The sequence below is a fragment of the Schistocerca serialis genome, chromosome 1, assembly GCF_023864345.2.
Source record: "Schistocerca serialis cubense isolate TAMUIC-IGC-003099 chromosome 1, iqSchSeri2.2, whole genome shotgun sequence".
In the NCBI taxonomy this organism is placed as follows: Eukaryota; Metazoa; Arthropoda; class Insecta; order Orthoptera; family Acrididae; genus Schistocerca; species Schistocerca serialis.
In genome coordinates, this window is record NC_064638.1 from 385,675,878 (window position 1) to 385,701,749 (window position 25,872).

Below are 25,872 nucleotides of genomic sequence, written 5' to 3' on the forward strand. Positions count from 1 at the left end.
AGCTCGTGGTCTTGCGGTAGCGTTCTCGCTTCCTGCGCACGAGGTCCCGGGTTCGGTTCCCGGCGGGGTCAGGGATTTTCCCTACCTCGTGATGACTGGGTGTTGTGTGTTCTTCATCATCATTTCATCATCAGTGACTTGCAAGTCGCCGAAGTGGCATCAACTAAAAAGGACTTGCAATACGGCGACCGAACTTCCCCGCAAGGGGCCTCCCGGCCAACAATGCCATACGATCATTTCATTTCATTCTCTCCAAAATATCACATTTGCACACATACTTTTTCCTTGAAGGTCAATTACCCAGTAAATTTTTCATGCAAATGGCCACTGGGCTATTCCGTAGGGGTAATATGGATATAAAAAAGAAAAATTAACTTTTAGCAAACTTAGTCCCCACTCACATAAAATCAACACTGAAAGGCTTACATCTGATTGTTTTGCTATCAACTTCTCACAGAAACTAGAATTTTTTGGGAATATAGCTTGAGAATATAACATGAGTAATGGAATTTTGCTAAAAATCAAAGGAACAAAACAATTTCCTGGTTTTATTTATTGTTGAGACGAAGTTGACGCAATAATCATTAGCAATGAGATGTTCAACAATATGTGAAGCGTTAGTTATTTTCTCAGCTGCACAATTACATTTATTTTTACTTTACTTAGTATGTGGCAAGTGCCGTAACAGCCATACACTTGCTCTATGAGGTTCTCCCGTTTCTATACGTCGAGTGCACTTTTCGTCCATTTGGTGTTAATGCTCATCCTGGCTGTGCCCTGTGAATAATATTTCACCATAAATTCTGAGCCTTCCTCTTCCTCTTGTTCTATGTTTTCTTTTGCAGAACGCTATTCTAAGTAGTCTATTCGCCATCACTCTTGATATATGTCCTGCCATTCAACCTTCTCTTCTTTAGCACTTCAATGAAGCTAAGGTGTCTTTATAGTTCCCTTGATTCTCCACTTTCTCTTACCTTCCATTCCATGTTATTGTCATCATATACAGATCCAAAAATTTTCCTTAGTATTCTGCTTTCAAATATTAACAATTTTTCTTCATCTTTCTTCATAAATATTAATGCCTCATATCTGTGTAATCTTTTCTTTAGAATTTCGATGAAATTAAATAGTGTTTTGTTTGCTGTCGCTAGATGTCTATTTCTGTATGTGTTCTGTCAATGGCGTCCCCTTATCTTAGTCCAGTGCACACCTTATAGTTTTCAGTTTCTCCTATTAGTGTCTCTATGCATCAAAGTTTCATCTATACACATTTTATATAATGGACATCTACCCTGACCGGCCAGAATATTATGGTCACTGACTTTTATCAATAAAAACTCATCTAGGCAATAGCAGTGTCACACGCTGAGGAATGACTGTTAGTCATACACATGGTGCATGTAGTATCAGTGAGTGTGCTGTCTGTGTGTAATATGGGGAAGGTGCACGATCTATCTGAGTTTGACCGAGGACAGAGGCTCAGTACGAGCATTTTGGAAACTGTACGAGTTGTCAGGTATTAGAGGAGAGCTGTGGTCAGATTCTTCAACACGTTGCGAAACCAAGGTGAAGTCACGTCCAGATGTCGTGGTGTTGGATGGTCACCCTTCATTACACATGTCAGACGTCATAGGCTGGGTGGGCCGGTGAAACAGGGCAGGCGGCAAACTGTTGTGGAGCTAAAATATAACTTCAATGCTGGCCAGAGTACAAGTGTGTCTGAACATACAGTGCACTGAGCTCTCATAATGATGGGCCTACACAACCAACAACCCACGCATGTGCCAATGTTAACACCACGACATTGGCAACTATGACTAAACTGGGCATGATCATCGGAATAAGACATTGCCGCAGTGTCAAGAGTGTTGTACGGTCTGATGAATCCTGATACCTTCTTCATCATGCTGAAGAGAGGGCATGAATCTGGAACATTCACATGGGCATCCTTGAATCCAGTGGAGCTCGTGCAAGCCACCATGACGGCCAACAAGTATCATACACTGGTTGCAAGACCACATATACTCCTTTATGGCAATCATGTTTCCTAACAACAGTGTCATTTTTCAACAAGATAATGTGCTACGTCACAAGGCTAGGAGAGTGATGGAGTGGTTCGGAGAACACAGTGGTTAGTTCCAATTGATGTGCTGGCCCAACTCGCCTGATATGAACCTGATCAAACACATCTGGGATGTTAGCCCATCGCCCCCTTCCCCCTGAATTTACAGAAATTAGATGACTTGTGTGTGCAGATCTGGTGCCAACTCCCTTCAGTGATCTACCAAGGCCTCACTGTTTCCATGCCTTGATGCGTCACTGTTGTTATCCATGCCAAAGGCGGACATACTGGTTATTAGGTAGGTGGTCATAATGTTCTGGCTGATAAGTGTACACTGAAGTCCGACACCTTCTCTATTACTTGTCTTAGAGTTAATAAATGATTTCTTGTAGATCTATTTCTAAGGAAACCACACTGGTAGTCCCTAATTAGTTCTTCAGTTATTGGGATCAGACTGTTTAATATGTAAATTGGTAAGACTGTTTATATTAAGCCAGTATTACACTATGAACCTACTGCATTCAAGTTAGCACCATTAGAATGAAATTTTGCTAAATGTTGAAGATCTTTCTCCTGAACAAGTCTGAAACTGCCAACTTTTTCATTAGCTCTATTACATGACACTGCTGAAGTGTAAGTCTTCTCCAACATCCCAAGGTTATATATTCGGAACTGCAGGCTTGTTTACAATGTCGAGTGTGAAAGGTGATATTTTTGTAAAGCTGATATTTTTTCATATTGAAACTTCTGAGAGGTCTAGGTTTATATTTATTAAGCAGTTCCTGGTTTTGTGCAGCTAGAATGAAATTAAGTTATGATTAAACAGAACTATGAACTAAAATTTTCATTATATGTCGTGCCGGTACAAGCAAATGATTATCTATGTTTACATTCTTGCACCCGTGCCTTGTTTCGACAAGCTGCTATAGATTGCACATGACGGGAGTTGCGCATGTCGTGTCGTAACGACGGAAGCTATTTCACGTACTGGTATGTGCACTTTTACTGTGCCTGCACCACTGATCTCAGTGTCTCGTATCTTTTTCAGTTCTGCACAATAGTGTGACTGCAAAAATGCAAAATGGCTTTTACAGTTCTCTCTCATCACAGCTGCACAACTACTCCGACTCTTGTGGCTATTCTCTCATGAAATCAAATATGCAGTACTTTCACCAATTATGGTGATACATAAACATACTGAAAGTAAAATTATATGCACATTTATGTAAAACATATAAACTCTGAATTAATTTGTTGACATACCTTATTATGTTACAGTGTCTCTCGAGATCTTTCCTTGCTGTGTGTCTCAATAAACAGGCTTATACTTTCTTTTTTGCATTCCTTTTCTATTACAAGAAGCTATCATTTGATATAGAGCTTTCTCAACAGCAAAACTAAAAGCCAATTTTCATTTGTTTTATTGTCATATTTATAAAAAATTATTCACTGAAAAATGTGTCAAATACCTTACACAACAACCAAAAGAGCACTCAAGAGCTCACATATATCTCTTCTGCTGACCACAGGTGAAAACAGTAACATTTGGAAAGCCCATTTGCAATGCTGTGTTTTTCACATGCGCATACGCACCTCCTCCACAGCACACATGTGGATCCAGGGCAGAATAGAACAGCACCTGTTTCTCCATAGTGGATAAACCATCTGCTAAAACAGTAGCTTCACCTATTCTGCCATTAGGTGGCAGGCCATCTACACTTTACTTGTAGGTATGTCATGTAATACCGGCTTTAAGGACAGTAGTTCTAATTGCAGTTGTAGTCCTCCATTCTTTAATAATTCAGTATCTGTCTGGTCTTCATCACAAGCCTTTTTATTCCTTAATTTCTTTATTTTTTGCTGTATTTCATTTACTGATGAGATGGTACCTGTACATCAACTGTATCACGTTTTTCAAATTTAATGTAAAACTGTGGATCATTGAAGTTGGATAGATGTCACTCTTGTTGGTCACTACACACTGTTCACTGTTCTCGAGTCATTTTGGCCTGAATGTACAATTTGTCTCCATTATAAACCCATTTTGCTGACAAAATTTTAATCTCTGCAGTGATTAAGCTGTAATCCATTTGATAATAAGAATCATCAAAATTGGAAAAATCTGAGCCAAATTTAAGGAACCCTCATGAATCAGCAAGTACGGTTCGTCAAATGGGCAAAAATTGTGTTTAAACTGTCAAATAGAACACCACATTATATTTGCTGCTGTTACAGCTTTGGTTTCATCTAATGGAGGTGGAAACATAAGAATTTTTAAAATCAGTTTTTGAATTCTCTTGGGGCTTCCTCTCTTAAAATTCTGACGGCCATTAAGATGCAATTTAAAAGGCTACATCAAACACAAAACTTAATAAGTAGCCAAGTGGCATATGCTAGTGGCTACTATCCTGGTGAGCTGCAACAGCCAGCAGGTTCAAGTCAACAGGAGTGTAGTGCATGAACTGTTCTGATTATACTTGGCTATTGTCAGACTTAAAAGAAAAATGCACAAATCTTGTCAAGCTGAGAAAATTCAGATTTTCACACCCGCACCAAGGTGCTGACTCATTAAAAAGCCTTTGCAGAACTGTGTCTCTGAGAGAATAGTTGAAACAGAAAGTTTAAAATTGAAAAGGGCCTGCTGTAGCACTACGCAAAAAGCACGTAAAGTTCTTTCTGATGGAGTTAAAAGACACAAGCACTTGAATTTTTTGATGATGATGAATTTAGTAGGATCTGCCTTAGCATGAAGACTTGTGTTTCTGTCTGAACTGATGGAATAAAAGTTCAGAAACAAAAGTGCCTGTTGCAAAGCAATTTCAAAGAAATGTTCATTTTTATCGAAATGAGCTTGCCAATAAATTGGCTTTTCTAAATTATGTGATCTCACGTCAAAATGGTGGGTCAATGTTTGTCACTCAGGGGTGTGTGTGTGTGTGTGTGTGTGTGTGTGTGTGTGTGTGTGAGAGAGAGAGAGAGAGTGGGGGGGGGGGGGGGGAGGTGGTGGTTGGGAAGGGGGCATACAATAGATTAGGAACTGATGCTTGCCATAACATCACTGACAAGGACTATAAATTTTTGATGGGTTTGACAGTTTGCAATACTGAATCAAAAGCTCTCATGCAAGATTTGCCCTGAGAGAAAATAACTCATATTCCACTGATCTATGCAAGAACACTGACCCTGAAAAAACTGTGGAGTACTAACAGTGGACAGGCTGTGCATCACTTGAAACTAAGCTATTGGTGGTAGATTGATTTTGTCACAGACATGGCATCAAAAACATCTGACTGGACTGTATCACCACTTTGTTCCAAAAAATCAGACACAATATCTCAAAACAGATAAGTAAAACCTTAATAAGCCTCATGAAGTAACTGCATTGCTTCATTTTGCAGAGAATCAGTCCTTTGTTGACCTGAATGCCATCCAAGATTTTCACTGGGAAACATTTAACCCACACGACAGCCCGTATCTGCATATTTCTTTGAAAATTAGTAAAGACTAAGCAAAAGTTTTTGTGTAATTAGTGACAGCCTAAAACATGTTACAGTTGCAGTTCAAGTCTTTTTGACAAAACTTGCAGGCTTACTGATACAAAAAGTGGGAAACCTGCAGAAAATCGTACTTCAGTGACAGGTTTGCAATCCAGTACAAGAATTACACCGGAATCATCAATCTTTGCTACCACCTCAAAGATTTTGGTGTAAATGCTGAGTGAAACGTTATTGCAACAAATCCATGACTGACTGCATGAGCTAATTGACAGGGCACAAAGGAAAATCAAATCCTCATTCCTTTGAATTTACACACACTCTGTTAGCAGAACTTGAATTCTAGAGCAAATTACCAGCTTAAAAGTTGCCAGTGGACTACTACTCAACTGTAGCCAGAATACCTCAATCAACTGATAAGGCCCCAGAATCAATGGTTTCAACACTGCAACCATGGCAGTATGTCACATGCATGTGTGACACCTAGAAGACTGTAGCTCACTGCAATTATTTGTGTAATACAATGTGGAACTTTGCTTAAATATAAATTAGATTTATCAGATTGATCTAAAGTGAGACACTGGAAGTAAATGAAATTCATCATTAATAGCCCTCAGTTTGTCAACTACATGAAAATATGGCAGAACTATGTATCCATAACGAAAGAATCCTGCTGAAAATGGGGCAATGAAATTCTTGTTTTCTAACAAAATATTCAAAATTACATATAACAGACTCATGTTTTACTTTTAAGTGGAACAACCAGATTACAAACACAGTGAATACATAAATGCATCTCCTATGACATTTTAGAACATGAAAGAGGAAAGTCTGGCACAGGCAAATAGCTTGGCAACTATCTGTTGCAACTGAAAGAAACTGAGGAGTTAACTCTGTCTTTAGTGGGATTCAAATCACAATATTTTATAAAATATGTTATTGCCATACTATTTCATTGGGTCACATATGTAGCTAGCTATTCCAAAGTTACAGTGCACCAGTTTCTGCCTGCTTATTTTGTTTTTATTTGACACTGGACATTTTGGAGATGGTAATTGTGGAGACTAATAGCCACAGCCGCTGTATCATCTGACGGCTCTATTTTTCAAATAAAATATTATGTTGGACTTCAGTCATAATATATTTTGTTTACTTCCATGATATTTAGCGTGTAAGTTATGTGCTAGTCCTACATATTATACACAAGGCAAAACATTTAGTTTTTCACACCAATGGTGACATTAAAGGAAATATATTTATTGCAGCTTACCAAAGGTGAAAGAGTATTTGGCAAGGAATGATACAGATCAAAAAATAGTTTCAAAGTTGTGAAGTCAAGGAATGCTGGTCTCCAGCTCGTTGGAATCTGGACAGTACACAGGTCATCTGATGACTCATCCGTTGATGTACCAATGAAGTCAAATGTAAGACAATTTTGTGCCAGGCGAAGTAGCTGAGTCATAAGGCCATGCTGAAAAACAGAGAAAAGCAACAGTTATCAAGACTCGTGTATAAAAATAAAATAAAGAAAGGCCACTGCAGTAAAGGAAGTAAAATTATTAACAGGTTTTCTATAAAAAATTCATTTTACAAACATAACAATAACTATAATACATCAAAATACTTGTAACTGAATGCCTAAACAAAACTGACCAGTCAACATCAACACCATATATCATTATAGTAGAGCAGTCTATTTTTTAATATTTCCAATTCAAGGAATATTTTGTAGTTTATTACAGTGGTGAGTGAGAATATAAAAATATGGATTGAGGGATGATGTATTGCAGCAAGGAGCAGTCTACCAAGTGTGCACCCACCAATGACATTCTCTGGATTCTGCCACATGAGCTTCAGGTTGTGTGTTGAACAGTCACATCAATCATCATCATCATCATCATTTAAGACTGATTATGCCTTTCAGCATTCAGTCTGGAGCATAGTTCCCCTTATGTAATTCCTCCATGATCCCCTACTCTGTGCTAACATTGGTGCCTCTTCTGATGTTAAGCCTATTACTTCAAAATCATTATTAACCGAATCCAGGTACCTTCTCCTTGGTCTACCCCGACTCCTCCTACCCTCTACTGCTGAACCCATGAGTCTCTTGGGTAACCTCGCTTCTCCCATGCATGTAACATGACCCCACCATCTACGCCTGTTCGCCCTGACTGCTACATATATAGAGTTCATTCCCAGTTTTTCTTTGATTTCCTCATTGTGGACACCCTCCTGCCATTGTTCCCATCTACTAGTACCTGCAATCATCCTAGCTACTTTCATATCGGTAATCTCAACCTTATTGATAAGGTAACCTGGACCCACCCAGCTTTCACTCCCATACAACAAAGTTGGTTGAAAGATTGAACGGTGCACAGATAACTTAGTCTTGGTACTGACTTCCTTCTTGCAGAAGAGAGCAGATCGTAGCTGAGTGCTCACTGCATTAGCTTTGCTACACCTCGCTTCCAGTTCTTTCACTAAGTCACATTAATTTTTACGTTAATTTACGTACAATGAATGCTCTATTTCCGCAGCAATGTTCACCATAGCTAACCAAGGAAACACAACATTAAACAAATGAGCAAGAGGCATTTCATGATTAACTTTGAGAGTAGAAGGAGCAGTAATGGAGCCCCTAGTGGAGTTTGTCCCATGATTGCAAACTTCAAGGAGAGAAAACAGCAGGCGCAAGTGGTGTGGGACAGAGAGAGAGAAAAAGAAAAAGAGAGAGAGAGAGAGAGAGAGAGAGAGAGAGAGAGAGAGAGAGAGCTCTTTGCCTCCTTGTGTAGAACTTGCATGCAAAGAAGTAACTGCATTCACTGTCTCTAAATTTAGTTTTGCCCCAAACAAAGTTGGTGGAGTATAAATTGCAACTAGTAAACATAATGAAGTTCTGAACAACATTTCCACAACAGTGGAGCAAGTACAGGGTGTTTCAAAAATGACCGGTATATTTGAAACGGCAATAAAAACTAAACGAGCAGCGATAGAAATACACCGTTTGTTGCAATATGCTTGGGACAACAGTACATTTTCAGGCGGACAAACTTTCGAAATTACAGTAGTTACAATTTTCAACAACAGATGGCGCTGCAAGTGATGTGAAAGATATAGAAGACAACGCAGTCTGTGGGTGCGCCATTCTGTACGTCGTCTTTCTGCTGTAAGCGTGTGCTGTTCACAACATGCAAGTGTGCTGTAGACAACATGGTTTATTCCTTAGAACAGAGGATTTTCCTGGTGTTGGAATTCCACCGCCTAGAACACAGTGTTGTTGCAACAAGACGAAGTTTTCAACGGAGGTTTAATGTAACCAAAGGACCGAAAAGCGATACAATAAAGGATCTGATTGAAAAATTTCAACGGACTGGGAACGTGACAGATGAACGTGCTGGAAAGGTAGGGCGACCGCGTACGGCAATCACAGAGGGCAACGCGCAGCTAGTGCAGCAGGTGATCCAATAGCGGCCTCGGGTTTCCGTTCGCCATGTTGCAGCTGTGGTCCAAATGACGCCAACGTCCACGTATCCTCTCATGCGCCAGAATTTACACCTCTATCCATACAAAATTCAAACGCGGCAACCCCTCAGCGCCGCTACCATTGCTGCACGAGAGACATTCGCTAACGATATAGTGCACAGGATTGATGACGGCGATATGCATGTGGGCAGCATTTGGTTTACTGACGAAGCTTATTTTTACCTGGACGGCTTGGTCAATAAACAGAACTGGCGCATATGGGGAACCGAAAAGCCCCATGTTGCAATCCCATCGTCCCTGCATCCTCAAAAAGTACTGGTCTGGGCCGCCATTTCTTCCAAAGGAATCATTGGCCCATTTTTCAGATCCGAAACGATTACTGCATCACGCTATCTGGACATTCTTCGTGAATTTGTGGCGGTACAAACTGCCTTAGACGACACTGCGAACACCTCGTGGTTTATGCAAGATGGTGCCCGGCCACATCGCACGGCCGACGTCTTTAATTTCCTGAATGAATATTTCGATGATCGTGTGATTGCTTTGGGCTATCCGAAACATACAGGAGGCGGCGTGGATTGGCCTCCCTATTCGCCAGACATGAACCCCTGTGACTTCTTTCTGTGGGGACACTTGAAAGACCAGGTGTACCGCCAGAATCCAGAAACAATTGAACAGCTGAAGCAGTACATCTCATCTGCATGCGAAGCCATTCCGCCAGACACGTTGTCAAAGGTTTCGGGTAATTTCATTCAGAGACTACGCCATATTATTGCTACGCATGGTGGATATGTGGAAAATATCGTACTATAAGAGTTTCCCGGACCGCAGCGCCATCTGTTGTTGAAAATTGTAACTACTGTAATTTCGAAAGTTTGTCTGCCTGAAAATGTACTGTTGTCCCAAGCATATTGCAACAAACGGTGTATTTCTATCGCTGCTCGTTTAGTTTTTATTGCCGTTTCAAATATACCGGTCATTTTTGAAACACCCTGTAGTTGCTACTGTAAATGGATCCAATAGTTCATGTGAAGTAAAAATATGTTTTATAGAAAAGCACACAAAGTACAAAACATTTATGTAAAATGGCAATATAAAAATGGTTTTGTTACATGTTATTTTAAGGGGCCCACTCAAAATGAAACTGTTCTGTGAATAAAACTAATTACAACTTCTTGTTTTGAAGCTAAAAAAATAGAAATTCATTTTTTATCGATGTATAAGCACATTATGGCATTATTTTATGTGCATATTTTAGTTTTCACAGCATAAATATGTATGTATGGAAGAAATCACTGTTGTATGGCAATTCAGTTGTTAACCATCTGTTAACCAATCCAATGAATAGACAAACTTCAAACAGCAGAAGAACTAACCTGGCACAAAAAGGTTCTATATCAGCATTATGATATTCCTGGCTCTTCAGCCCTAGTCTAATACACATTCCACAGACTGTACATACATGACTGAGTGATACAGAACTGGCACAAAATTCTGTTAGGAAGGTGCAAATCTTACCAAGCCCTTGCAATGTGGATATACAATGACTGGAAGATAGTAATATGGTGCTGTAAGTGAATACTCCTCTCTTACTTTGTTTATAACAGCACGGACCCTCAATTATGGAACTGCGGAGTTTGTAGCATTTATTATAGAGATGGGAAGCTAATAATGCAGCTTGTTCTGTGTAGGCATTTCATTCAATGTATTGTTACTCTCCAGAGCCTACACGAGTTATGGTGAAAGCCTACATGAATTTAGTTGAAGACTACATGGTCCTTTTGGGTGATAAAATACCTTCATCAATACACTACACTTTTTCTCCAATGAAACAATAATGCCACACTTAAAGACGACAATTCTACCTTTCGCGCAGTTAGTTCTGGGGAGAAATGGTTGGAAAATATAAATTGTCTCTGGCTTGCTCCCTTATCGAAGTTCTATTTAGCAAGTGTATAGAATTAGTTTTAGTTTTGAGACTGCACTGCAATTTTTCTTGCAGATTAATGCTGACAGAACTGCATGGGGACTAAACGATGGGGCCAAGAGCATGAATTACACCAAGCGTACCATGGCACCACAACCATAATCTTCATGTCTGAGCATGAATTGATGCATAAATGGAGATAGATAATGGAAAACCGGGTACGCAATAACAACAATATGAAACAAGATAGACTGCTGGTCGCCACATGAGGCAGCGTTGTGTAACAGATAGGTACATTTAACAGCACATTTCAAAATCATCTAAGCTATCAGATTTAGAAAAACATTCATAAACATATCCACACATGGCTTCTGTCATTTACGGACAATGAAAGTTGCGTCTCAGTGCCTGAAGATCACAGAGACCATGTGTGTGCTGCTTGACAGCCACATTGATTAAATATCTAGGCAAAGCGATATGAAATGAAATGAGCATGCAAGTATAGTTGCAGGAAGATGAATTGGACAACTTCAGTTTATTAGTTGAATACTAGAAAAGTTTAACACATCCATAAAAGAGTCTACTCATAAAACACTTGTGAGGGTCGTACTTGAGTACTGCTCGAATGTTTGGAAACTCCACCAGATTGTATTAAAAGAAGACACTGAAAAAATTCAGAGGTGTGCTGTTACATTTGTTACTGTTAAGTTCAGAGCAGTTGAACAGAATGGATAGTGTCTTGAAAGGAACATCAATAAAAGCAAAACAAGGATAATGGAATGTAGTCGAATTAAGTCCGGTGATGCTGAGGGTATTAGATTAGGAAATGAGACACTTAAAGTAGTAAAGGAGTTTTGCTATTTGGGGAGCAAACTAACTGATGATGATCGAAGTAGAGAAGATATAAAATGTAGACTGGCAATGGCAAGGAAAGCGTTTCTGAAGTAGAGAAATTTGCTAACATCGAGTATAGATTTAAGTGTCAGGAAGTCGTTTCTGAAAGTATTTGTATGGAGTGTAGCCATGTATGGAAGCGAAACATGGACGATAAATAGTTTAGACAAGAAGAGAATAGAAGCTTTCGAAATGTGGCGCTACAGAAGAATGCTGAAGATTAGATGGGTAGATCACATAACTAATGAGGAAGTGTTGAATAGGACTGGGGAAAAGAGAAGTTTGTGGCACAACTTGACTAGGAGAAGGGATCAGTTGGTAGGACATGTTCTGAGACATCAAGGGATTGGAGGGCAGCGTGGAGGGTACAAATCGTAGAGGGAGACCAAGAGATGACTACACTAAACAGATTCAGAAGAATGTAGGTTGCAGTAGGTACTGGGATATGAAGAAGCTTGCACAGGATAGACTAGCATGGAGAGCTGCATCAAACCAGTCTCAGGACTGAAGACCACAACAACAACAGCAAGTTCAATAAACATGAGACTATTACAGAAATTTTCCGTGAGCTCAAACAGGAATCTCCTGAAGGCAGGCGACATTTTTTTTCACAAAACACTATTGAGGAAGTTTAAAAAACCACCTTTTGCAGCTGACTGCAGAATGATTCTACTGCCAGTGTGAGGATCGCGAAGACACAGTAAGAAAAATTAGAGCCTGTACAGTTATTCTTCCCTCGTTACATTTGAGAGGTGAACAGGAAGGGCACTGACTATCGGTGGTACAGGGCACACTTAGCTATGCAACATATGGTGGATTTTGCAGTATGTATGTAGTCATTAGGACTGCTACTGTATGATACTTCTGTTGTCACACAGACAAACAGTCTCTAACATAGCATAATAAAGGAAGTAATTGATATGAAAACATTAGAAGAAAAAGCCTGAAGGATAGCAGCTCGCTGCTCAATACAGCTTGGGATCTCACCAGTGTGAGTCTTAAATAGTTGTACGAGATACAAGATGAAAGCAATTAAATAATTTTCCATGAAGTGAACAACCTGACCCACAGCCAGCAGCAAAGGTATATAAGAATGGCCATCAATTACAGGGTCATCAATTATCACTTAACAATGGCTGAAAGCTCATGAAACTAACAAGTTGGTGTGTCTGACAGCTCTAGAAGATTTTATTATTACTTTTGTTTACATAATACAGTTGACATGCTCTGAAGTCTCTATTACATACTCAATATCTTTGCTTATTTTATGATGCTCCCACCATACACACCGGCAGCACAGAATTAATGCATTATCTAACTAATGTATCCAATATTCTGGCACGAGTTTCTGAAGTACTCCATTGTCCACCGAAGTCAATATTCAATACCGATTAACCTCCTGAAACGTAAGCGCTTTTTTTTTTTTTTTTTTTTTTTTTTTTTTTTTTTTTTTGAAAAAAAGTACAATGTGATGCTGTAAGTGAGATCATCATGATTTATGAACTTTCAAGAAAGGTTTATTCACAGGGATACTCACAACATAGTTTTCCACTGTTAGCAGTCTCAAATAACCGACGTGCTTCATTTGTTTACCAAGAGATCATACAATGTTCAGTTCTGGAATGGAAATTTTGGCAATACTGTTCAACAGCTCAACTGCACAATAAGACTGATATCAGCTGCCCCACCATATCTCATAATGCAAATGCTCTCACATAAAAATATCATGAAAGTGCTGTACAACAAAAAGTTACTAATGCACTCTGGTTAGGACAGAATTTTGCATCCAAGACTCATATCAAGAAGTCTTTCAATATTTGAAGGACTCACTGAGGCTGCAAACACTGGAAAGTAAATGACCAAAGACCTCTACTATGCCATCTCAACAATAAATACAACAGACCTCCAGAATTTGACATGCCCTATCCACTAAGTGTTAGATGCAACAGCGTCTATACGAACCACAGATTATGCATTGCCTCAGCAGCAAAATGGCGTATCCAGTAATCAACCGCCTGTGATTGCAGACAGACAAGCACATTGCCTTTTGAGTTTCCCATCAGTAATTATCCAATGCGAAGTATGATCCCACCCACATTACACCTGTTACTGGTAATTTTATGACAACATGGTTCTAAATATTTAAAATTCTTTCATGTACCATTTATGTCTTCACTAATTTTGATACTTGCCAAACAGTTAATCTCCACTTTCTAGTCATAAGCTTAATACTTGTTTATTCTTAATTCAAATTCTGGACAAAGAAAACTGCCTGTTTCATTCAACACTTCTTTTAAGTCTTCCTTACTTCCTACCAGAATGATTAAGTAATGTGTTACCATCCACTTCTGACCTGAAATTTTTTTTTCATTTTCTTTATTTTATTATAAACATACAAGTTACTGACATGTGCCAATAAGCTGCTACCATGTTGTATTCAACTCTAAACAACCGCTTATCGTGTTTATGGTACTTCACTTCAATTACTTCTTTGTTACTATTCTTTATCCATCTTGAACTGACTGCAATTTAATTAAAAAGAATTATACCGGATGGGTTTCGCTTTTATTTATAAAGCATCTTCCTTTTTTTAAAATATATTTTGCTCCTTCTCTCCTTGCTAGCAGTGGTTGACATCGAAAGACCTCATTTCACATTTGCGTCTTGGCACATTGTTACTCTGTGGAATGAGAAACAGTTTACAAAAGTGAAATGTAAATAATGCAGTGCAAGAAATACTGCAGAATGGTAAAAACTGTCAAGTGCAAACGTGAATTGTAGCCCTTTGATGTAAACCGCTGCTAGCAAGGAGGGAAGTAGCAGAATACGTAAAGAAACATTAATAACGATGGAAGATGTTTTGTAAATAAAAGCGAAGTGCATCTGTTTTTATTAAATTGCAGTAAGCTAAAGACAGGTAACCACTAGTAACAGATTCCACTGCTGCTGTGGAAGATACCCACGCAAACTTCGACTTTGTTTTTGTATGAAGTGTTATCATTCGTACTGGGTCCGCAGCCCTGAGAGTTTTTGTGTAATAACAATTAGTTGAGTACAGATTACTCAGTAAATACACATCTTAGTGCAATTTTAAGCTTACTATTAAAAGTTCCACTTTTGTTTACATATTAATGCAGAACAAGTAAAAATTCATAAAGCTGGGTTGTAATTGTTTGCGGCACAGTAAACTTACAGAATCTCACGTAATTGCTCTTTTTTTCTTTCAGGCAATTTAAACAGAGTGTATCCCTTCATTATCAAATTTATATTTCTGGAAAGTAGCGAAAAATTTAAGTTGTTTGATTCAGAAACATTGTACTAGTACTTTGTTTACGTACAGTTTGTATACTTTCAAGTTACGTCAATGTTACATTTTATTGAGAATAAGTTAATTAATTGATACCACAATTCAATGAGTAAAAATTTTTGTTTCTAGCAGAAATAATTAACTTTTCATGTCATATGATACACCTGAAGTGCTGTGCTGCAGGCCTAATTTTTCAGCTGTGTAGCAACACATGGTAAGTATGGAAATAGATGCTGCTGTAGTATAGTCAGGCAGGGAGTTGTATGTGTAGACTGTGGGTTAGATTTCCACTGGGGTGACTGCAGTGGAGCAAATAAATGAGGAACTCAGTGAAGCTCTCTCATGGAACTGCAAACTTCATAAAAAAGACAAAAGAATCACTAAACAGGAGGAAAAGATTTGTAGGCGAATATCTGTGCTCTTCAGGCTGAATTAGATTACATGAAATTTGAACTAGATAGGTTGAGGCGGGAGGGGGGGGGGGGGGGAGGAATCAGGGAACACTGTAACAGTAACAAGCATTGGTAAAAAGGAGGAGCAGCTCTTTGACTACTTCATCTACATATGAGCTTACAGTATATAATAAGTTTGACTTGTTACATGAGGCAGAAGGGGGAAGAGTCTCATGCAGTTGTATATCATAGTAGGGTGCAACAGACCTCTCTTAAAGAGACTGTGTGTAGGTTGGTACCGAAGGAGCAGACAGAGAAGACTGTAACAGCTCAATAATTAACATGGCAGGGATGTAGGCCAGAGAGTACAGGACAAATTAAGAACATGATAACAGGTACCAGTATTGTGGAGCCAAATAGTACATTTGGCCAGGATCAGATTTTCATAGTAGGCAGACCACAGAAAAGCCTGGTAAAAGACAGAATTTACTATAGTAGGGATGACCTGGATGAAATAGGCATAGCAGTTACACAGGTGCCAGTTTTGTGGAGGTCCTAAAGCATCTTTACCAGATATTGGTTAACACTGCTGAGAGCCACGTGAACACCAAGTTGAGCAGGCTGCTGCTGACTGAAATGAAATACCATATGAATGTAGTGCCTGCTGTCACAATTGGAAGATGGGGCTATACTAGACATGATCAACACCTGAATAGCTATAATGAAGCAATTAAGAGATGGGTTGCTTGGTTTGTTACCAGTATGTTTGAACAACACGCAAGTATTGCAGCAATAGGAACTCAAATAGGAATCCCCGGAGAGAAGGACACATTCTTTTTGACGAAAATCAGCATTCAGGCACCCCATTATGAAAAGAATTCAAATCACAAGAAAGCCCCACAAAGTGCTTTAGAACGCATGGCAACATTAGCCTATTCATCAGAATATTAGAGGATTGAGTAATAAGGCAGAAGAGCTTCTTGTCAAATTTAGAGTGCTCTGAATAGATCCAAATCTTGCGCCTACATGAGCACCGTATAACCAAAAGATTAGAGAAGTTAAATATAAAACTCTAGTATCTTTCTCATCTAGAACTAATATAAGAAAAGGAGAAGGTATTTTAAGACAGAGCCAAGTTCAAACACATTGAAACAAGTCGCTTTTCTAGTGCTCAGAACATAGAAACATGTACTTGTGAATTGATATGGAAAAATAGTCGACATTTAATTGTAAGTATATATAGATTCCCACTGGGAAATTTTGAACCATTTATGAGGGATTTGGATTCCTGACTATGCTGTCAGGCAGTAGGAAGGAGTTAATAGACTGTGGTTATTTCAATTTAGGTTTTCTGGAGGATTAAGAAAAGGAAAAATAATCTGGAATTCTTATTTAGATTCTAATATTTGATCTCAGTAATTAATTTTCTAATACAGGTGGATAAAGACCCTAGGACCCTAACTGATAATGTTTTCTTGCAAAGCAAAACAGTACGAAGGTAATCCCAACAGTAAGGTCTCCTATTTTTTTTATAAGTACAAAGACCTGTTTACTTCTACAATGGTTTACATCAGTTTACAGCTTGAACATTTAGCTATTTTTCGACATAGTCACCATTTCTGTCGATGCATTTTTGTAGACGCTGTGGCAGTTTTTGTATGCCCATGCCAAACTGGCTCGCCACCATGCTGTTCAAAAGTTATGAACCTCTTCTTTCACCTTATTGTTGGAGCTGAATTGCTTTCCGGCCAAATGTTCTTTTAACATAGGGAACAGGGCGCCAAGACTATAGGGTGGGTGGGTGATTATGTTCCACTGAAACTGTTGCAGGAGAGCAACAGTTTGCCGAGTGATGTGTGGGCGAGTGTTATCCTGGAGAATGTGTATGCCTCTGCTCAACATTCCTCTTCTCCGGTTCTGAATTGCCCATTTGAGTTTTTTCAGAGTCTCACAGTACCAGTCAGCGTTAACTGTGGTCCCAGCGATTCAGCTCCGACGACGAGGTGAATGAAGAGGTTCATAACTTTCTGAACAGCATGGCGGCGAGCTGGTATGATACAAGCTTACAAAAACTACCAAAGCATCTACAAAAATGCATTGACAGAAATGGTGATTATGTCGAAAAATAGCTCATGTTCAAGCTGTAAACTGATGTAAACCACTGTAGAAATAAACAGGTCCATGTACTTACGCAAAAAATAGGAGACCTTACTTTTGGGATTACCCTCGTACCTATATACCCAGTACTAAAGCTCTCTGATCATGATGCACAGCTAGTTAGGATAAAAAAGATATTGATATACCTCAGTGGAAATCAGGTGGAATTAATGACTCCAGAAGAAATGTTTTTACAAACAGTTTAAGAGATGATCAGGAATGAAATTTATAATGAACCAAATGCTGAAATGAAATTTAATTTATTCCATGATACATTCATAAAATTATTTGAAAATACCTTTTCTCACAAGTTAATTAGATATTAAATGAATCAGCTGTGTAAAAAACCATGGACCACTAGAGAGATTAAAATGTCTAGTGAAAGGCAAAGGTAAATGTATCTGTTGACAAGTACAAGTAGACATCCCTGCAGTGGTTGCAAATTAGAACTACTCAAGATTACTAAGAAAGGTTATTTAAAAAATCAAGGAACATGCACATTATGTCAGAAATCAGTTGTCTGACAACAGACGTAAGACTATATGAGATGTAGTGAAAAAGGTGCAGGACAACTCACTATAGAACAGGATAATATCACTATTGAATTAAATGGAAGGGCTATAAACGATAAATTACAGGTTGCAAATGTTTAATAATCGCTTCTTAAATACAGTATAAGGTATAGGGACAAACACTTCAAAAGAAAAATCACATCAGTATGTAGAAAAAGGAATGCTCATAATTTTCAGTCATATGAATGTATCATCAACTATGCCCCATGAAATGAAGAAAATTACACACCCTCTCAAAAATAAAAACTTGTATGGCTTTGGCGTTGTTTCTAACTTAGTACTAAAGATATGTTCCCATATAATAAGCCCCGGATTATCTGAAATGTGTAATGCATCATTAGCTCATGGCAATCTTATAGAAACATTGAAATAGATCCCTCGAACAAAAAACTGTGCCTAGTTCTTGGAAAAAAGCACATGTCACACCCATCCACTGGAAGGCTAGAAGAAGTGATCCACAAGACTACCACCCAATATCCTTGACATTTATTTGTTGTAAAATATTGGAACATATTCTGAGCTCAAAAATAATTAGGTATTTTGATCAGAATGACTTCCTCCATGGAATCCAAAATCATCAATCATGTGAAATCCAACTTGCACTTTTCTTACAAGACATACTTTGGATCAAGACAGACACGTAGATGCAGTATTTCTTGATTTTTGAAAATCATTCGACTCGGCACCATACCTACAGTAGTTGTTAAAAGTAATATCACATGGGGTATCAAGTGAAATTTGTGATTGGACTGCGGACTTACTGGTAGGAAGGATGCAGCACGTTATGGAGAACCATCATTAGATGTAGAAGTAAATTTGTGTGTCCCCCAGAGAAGTGTGTTAGATTACTTGCTGTTCATGTTGTAAATGACCTTGCAGATAATATTAATAGTAACTTCAGTCTTTTGCAGATGCTGCAATTATCTATAATGAAATACTGTCTCAAAGAAGCTGTGTAAATATTCAGTCAGATCTTGTTAAGATTTAAAAGTGGTCCAACGATTAGCAACTTGCTTTGAATGATCAAAAATGTAAAATTGTGCACTTCACAAAACAAAGACACGTAGTATCCTTTGAGTATAATATCAATGAATCATTCTTGAAATCTGGCCCAGTCATGCGTAAGCCATGGGGTACACTTCAGTTTGTTGGCAGAATACTGCGGAAGTCCAATCAGTCTAAAAAAGAGATTGCTTACAAAACACTTGTGCAACTGGATCTAATATACAGAAAAGGGCAAAATGAATGGTCACAAGTTTGTTTGATCCATGGGAGAGTGTAACAGAAGCTGAACTGGCAGACTCTTGAATATAGACAAACTATTCCAAGAAAATCTATTAACAAAGCTTCAGAAACACAACCCCCTATGTATTGCTCACACATAGATCGTGAGGATAAGATTAGGTCATCTTTATCTCAGAATGGGACAACCAAGTAAAATTTGAAAACAAACTGAAAACCTTTCCCCTTGACAACTTCTATTCCATGGAATGGAATGGAATGTGTAAAACGATGGTGGGTAGGAACTGCTACACACATTTTTATTTTTTTAAAGCATTTGAAAATGACCAGCACATAGCCATATTTACAAAATAATTTGCGATGTGAACATAAAATGACTCATTCTGCATCATTACAATTTATCATGGAAATGATCCAATAACGAACTAACTCATTACTCAACATCCACAGGCATGATCTACAAATCACTGAAGTATGTGACAGGTGACTTATTGTACCATATATTACTGTGCATTCCCATTCAACTCACAAACAAGACATGAAAAAAATTAATTCATATCTATCTATGCGAGTGGTTAAAAACCAGTTTTTGTGAAAATGATTCTTACGTGAGTGATATGTAGTAGCTGATGAATACTTGAAGCAGCAATTTGTGGAAGACTTGTTTTTTTAACAGATAACTAGACTTTTGTGAGAAGCAAGTGTATGAGTGCAAGTAAATTTGAAATTTTTGAAATTTATGCAACACTTCATTGAGACAAACATCCAACCCTCTATTTTCTACTGTTAGTATGTGAAGGAGGATTGCTGAAGCTGAGATAAAGTGGCAGAGTCCAAATAATGCTTAACTGGATTAGGGTTTTACATCCTGTGGACACACAAGTTATTTGGCACATTGAATTAGTTCCCTTGGACTGACAATTGTGCTAGTCTTCTTTCAAGTAATCATCCTGTCATTTATCTTAAGTGACTTGGGACACTGAAAACCTAAACTGGGATGGCTCACTCTGTCCAATCATAAATTCAGTTTCTTTAGTACTTTTCATCATGCTCAGTATTATTCCCCATAAATTTAACTGAAGATTAATTACACTGATGTGAGCATGAACATTGAGGTCCATGAAAACATGTCTATGCAATGTCCAGTAATTAACTGTATGTGAAATTCTTATTCAGATTAAATTGGAAGAAATATGACTATTTCGTAATAGCGAAAGGCAAAATTGCTTTTTGTGGAAAAGTGATGGCATTAACCCCTTCACTGCTATGGAAGTACACTCTACATTCCAAGTAGAACACTGCTTTGTTTCAGCTGAACTTCTCACCAAATACTGTTACCTGTGCTACAAGACAGTATTCATGCTATGATGCAATACTTATCAACCAATTATAAGAGAAGTATTCACTGAAAATATATCACCTTTGCACATCTTACAATCTGACATCTTTGCTCGATAAAGGACTGAATTTCTTTTCGTTACTCATCTAGTTACTGCACTGCATCAAATTACTAAAACATTACACAAAATTTTAAAGAGTTTGCAGATATAAAAACACATTGTGTAAACTTTGCATTTGGTTGATTTTATCTCTTACATTGCAGTATACAAAACGTATGTGAGATACTGAAACTTTATTTAAAACTGAGAACAGAAGAACGATATCTCACTTCGTTCTTGAGTTATTGATTTTTATATTTGACGGACAGTTGCATGTGATGCACCCATATCGGTACCTGTGCTTGGAATTTATGTTTGGATTAATGGTGATTAAATGTATATGAAATAGCTGATGCTGCAATATTATGAGAATGAAGAGCATGCACATCTTGCATGAAGTGTTAACTACAAGGAGGTTTTGTTTAAGTGCAGTATCCAATGAATGCCAACAAAAAGCAAATGGAAGTCTAATTTATGAGCCATCTTCAAACGATGTTTTCTATGACACAAAAGAAATTACTCTTGTTGTGGGTCAAGAAGAGGTCTGAACTGGGGTAAAAAAAACACACCAGGAAAATATACCCATCCACGAATATGATATGACAGCAGGAAAAGAGAGGCATTTGAAATATGAAATGCTGGAATGTGCACCCTATTCACCAGATGTGTCATCCTTGGACTTCTGCCTTAGTTTTAAAATGTTTTGACTTCAATGACAAGGGTGTAGTAGCCTTAGAAAATTATTTTGCAGATCCTCCAGAATCTCATGTCAGAGGTTGAATGATCACATTACAAAAATTTAAGAGAAAGTGCACTAACCTATACAGGCGCTACATTGAATAAGAAGTACATCTTGACCTCATAGAATGATGTTCAGGAAAATTAGATTCCCACCCTGCCCATTGAGTACATTCCAGCATTACAGAGGTGTACATAGAAAACAGGACAATCACCAGCCCAAATAAAATTTTCAACTAGAGTCTACATTCTCTCACCATTCTGAAATGGTCATCAATTATATGTTTTGGGAACATATGGAAGTCAGAGCACCTCATTCCCACTCCATACAATGTGTTACAAGGCTAAAACCAAATTCAGGGAATCTGCTCCACACTTCTGAAGCACAAATTGATGTGAAATTTACTGACTATACTTGAGAAGTTATTCTCCCTATATGAGGTGCATTCAAATGACAACACCCGAGATTTTTTCCTTGCAGGACAGAAACATGTAGTTAGTTTTACAATGTGCGAGCATCTGTTATGAATGCATGACAGATGGCAGCACTGTACAGCACACACAGCTCCAGAGACAGGTGGGGGAGAGAGGACTGTTTTCCATACTTACAATGGTGTCTTTTTATTACAAGAACAGCTTGTAATAACTCATTTTCTCCACTTGCATGGTGTGAAATCAATTGAAATTCATCGCCAGTTGAGTGGGACATGTGGTGATGGTGTCATGGATGTGTCTGATGTACATTCGAGTAGGCTACATGTCAAAGATGGCACAGTATCATGTGACAACAAAACAAAACAGTATCAGCCCACAGCAGCTGGTCTGACAACATGATCAGGCAAGTGGAGGAAGTTGTTTTGGAAGATCAACAAATGCATATGGAACACATTGCTTCAAATTGGCATTCTGTGGGATCTGTATACAAAATTCTGCATGAGGAGCTGAAAATGTGAAAACTGTCCTCCAGGTTGGGCCTACAAATGCTGATGGATGACCAGAAAGGTTGTGCACACAGCATGTTGCCAGGCAATTTTGATGTCATGAATAAGACTCTCTCTTCACCTAGTGTGACAATGGACGAGACATGAATTCCATATTTCAGTCCTGAAGCAAAGTGCCAGTTAGCTCAATGGAAGTGCCACCAAAAAAATTTCGAATAAGCATCGGTGTTGAAAAAATGGTGGTAACTATGTCCTTATTCACTGCATTCCTAAGGGCACTACAGTGACAGTTGCGGCCTACCAATATGTTTTTAAGAAAGGGATATTTCCAACATTCTGTCAAAAAACGGCCAGAAAAGGCTACCCTTGCACTCATTCACCATGATAATGCACCAGGCCATCAGGTGAGTGTGACATTGTAGTTTTTCATGGCAACATCTTCGAATTGATTTCTCTAGCTCCCCAATGACCTGACCTGACCTGAATAGACTCTTAGCAACTTAGCTGTTTGAACAATGAAAGACACACTCCGTGGTTACACATTCACTAGCTATGCCGCTGCTGCACCAGCAATTTTCCAGTGGTCAAACCAAACACCTACAGAAGCGTTTGCAGCAGCTATAGAATCGTGGTGTCAGAATTGTAGAAAATGTTTATAGCTGCAGGAAGATTACGTCAAGAAGTGACCCAAGTTCCGCAGTTTTCAAATTACTGATTGGTGATGGGGGGAGGAAAAAGTATCAGTGGTGTTATAACTTGAATATATTAATTCATAAACAAAAATAAGCTCTTGCAGAATAAGTAACCATCTAAAATAGACTGTTTCAGTTTGACTGCCTGTCTGGGGGAAAGGCAGGTAGGCATGGGTACTGTTGGGCAAACAGCTGACATGTAAGCAGTCTTGCAACCAGTACATAGTGTACACAATCTTGCTGCATTGGTCAATGGCACAAGGCACGCGTGGCCGAGAAGCTCATTCGTGGGCATAATGTGCACAACAATGACTGGCTGGTAGCCTACACTGCCTGCAGTTGTCCATTGGTGTGAGGAGGGAAGCCCTTATCTAATTAGGCATAGCCTGATCTGAAAGAGGGAACTGAAGATTGCTGAACAGACAAAACCCAGTGCGAAATCTCTCTCTCTCTCTCTCTCTCTCACACACACACACACACACACACACACACACACACACACACACACACACACACACACACACACACAGAGAGAGAGAGAGAGAGAGAGAGAGAGAGAGAGAGAGAGAGAGAGAGAGAGAGATCCACTTGACAAAAATCGGTACTTTTTTTTAATATACTCTGCAAACTACCTTACAGTGTGTAGTGGATAGTACTTCTGGTAGTATTACCACTTCCACCTTGCTTCCTGTCCATTTGTGAATGGTGAATGGGAAGACCAATACGCCTCTGTATGTAACATAATTTCTATGATTTCTCATCATCGTTTCAGGGTCACCACAAGTTGCACCAAGTGAACTTCCCTGATATTTCCCTTATTTTCAGACAAGTTTGAGATCGCAAGGTGAATAAAGACTTAAGTTGACAAATAAAGAGACTTCTGTATTTCTATATGTGTGAGCAAAAATTTGAAACAGCAACATAACATCTTTTGTAATGTACTATTTTTAGATGGAGAAAACAAGCACTGATGTTATTTTATTTCAATAAAACAAAACACATTTGCTGACAAAAATATGTATTTCCCTAGAGTCGCATGACAGATTTAAAATACTTTCACAGATTTCAGAAATAACCTCACAAAAAAGTAGGCCACTTGGAAGAAGTGTATAAGGTGTGGAAAAGTTGTGCAAACCAACACTATAGGTAACCGCCAATAAAATGTTCATTATTGTCAGTTGTTACTCACTGTTTTATGTCTATGGTTTTAGAGGTATTGTGTGTCCACCTGAGTAGCTGAGTGGTAACATGTTTGCCTACCATGCTGCAGGCCAGGGTTCAATCCCCAGTCAGGTCGCAGATTTTCTCTGCTCGTGAACTGGGTGTTGTCCTTATTACCTTGTAACCATTTCATGATCACCGACAAGCAAGTATGCCAATGTGGCATCACCTGAACAAAGACTTGCAACCCAGCACCCGAACTTCCCCAGATGGGGTCTCCTGGCCATCAATGTCACAAGATCATTTCATTTTACAGGTACTGTGTAATTTTTCTTTTGAGAAATATATGAGACATAGTGTGCAAAATGCTAGCGACTGCCACAATTTTCTTCTCATCATCCATACTTTTATATATGAACTACTTTCAAAGTGCCAAAATATACTAGAATAAATAAAATGTCTATAAAATGCTGCACTGTACAATGTACTTGTGGTGAGACAGTCACAATACCTGAAATCCATTGGCCATGGCCTCTGGCCTGCCGAGGAGCACCACAGTCCTGGGTCCATGGATAAACCACGAAAATCTGCCGCATTACACAATGCACAAACTGACCTGGCCTGCAAGCAGATTGGTGAGACAAGATCCGAAGGGCAGGCCTGCACATCAGTGGGAAACGATGGGCTTCAGATCGGCAGGGCCGATCTGTTGAGATGCCCACAGAAATGGCCTGCAGTTTTGCACTGTCAGAGACCACGTGTATCACAGACACCATGTTGATGAAATGAGACCGCAGTGCTCAATCCACGCAACAGATAACTTGCACGAATACTCGAAGAATCAATACTAATTAGGGTAGGTAACAACTCACCATGAAGATGATTGCTGATCCGCAAACAGGCACGTACAAAACACAATCACACTCTCACAACTAATTTTCAGCCACAGCCTTTGTCAGAAAACAAGGGAACACACACTTTCACATAATCACTCAGACACAATGCATGCACACATGACCGCCATCTCTGGCTGCTGTATCAGCAGTCTCTGAGAATCAAATCCAAACAAACCACTCCCCATGCCTCCCTGCCTCTCGTTGGCAGCTGCTAGGCTAGTGACAAGAAATTGTGGCAGCACTGACTGCAAGCTGAGAGGAATGGTAGGAAGGGAGTAAGCAGTAAGAACAAGGGAGTAGGAAAGCAGTGCACATAGTCAGCTGCGTCCATCCAGCGACGATGCATGACATCTCAGTAAACAAACCATTTCATATACTGAGACAAAAATAAGATTTTTCCAGTGTTCTTTAAAATTTCTCTGATATTTCCCTGACACATCTGAAATTACCTGATATTTCCTGATTTCCATAACTA

The 25,872-nt window shown here is 38.8% G+C and overlaps 1 protein-coding gene across 4 annotated transcripts in view; it reads right to left on the bottom strand.

Annotated features, from left to right (window-relative positions):
* Positions 1-25,872, bottom strand: part of LOC126470994 (exportin-7) — a 244,019-nt gene that overhangs the window by 164,487 nt on the left and 53,660 nt on the right. For all 4 annotated transcript variants that reach the window (XM_050099047.1, XM_050099056.1, XM_050099063.1 and 1 more), the window contains exon 5: positions 6,827-7,027. In XM_050099047.1, the coding sequence (XP_049955004.1) occupies positions 6,827-7,027 (201 nt within the window). The remainder of the gene's footprint in view (positions 1-6,826; positions 7,028-25,872) is intronic.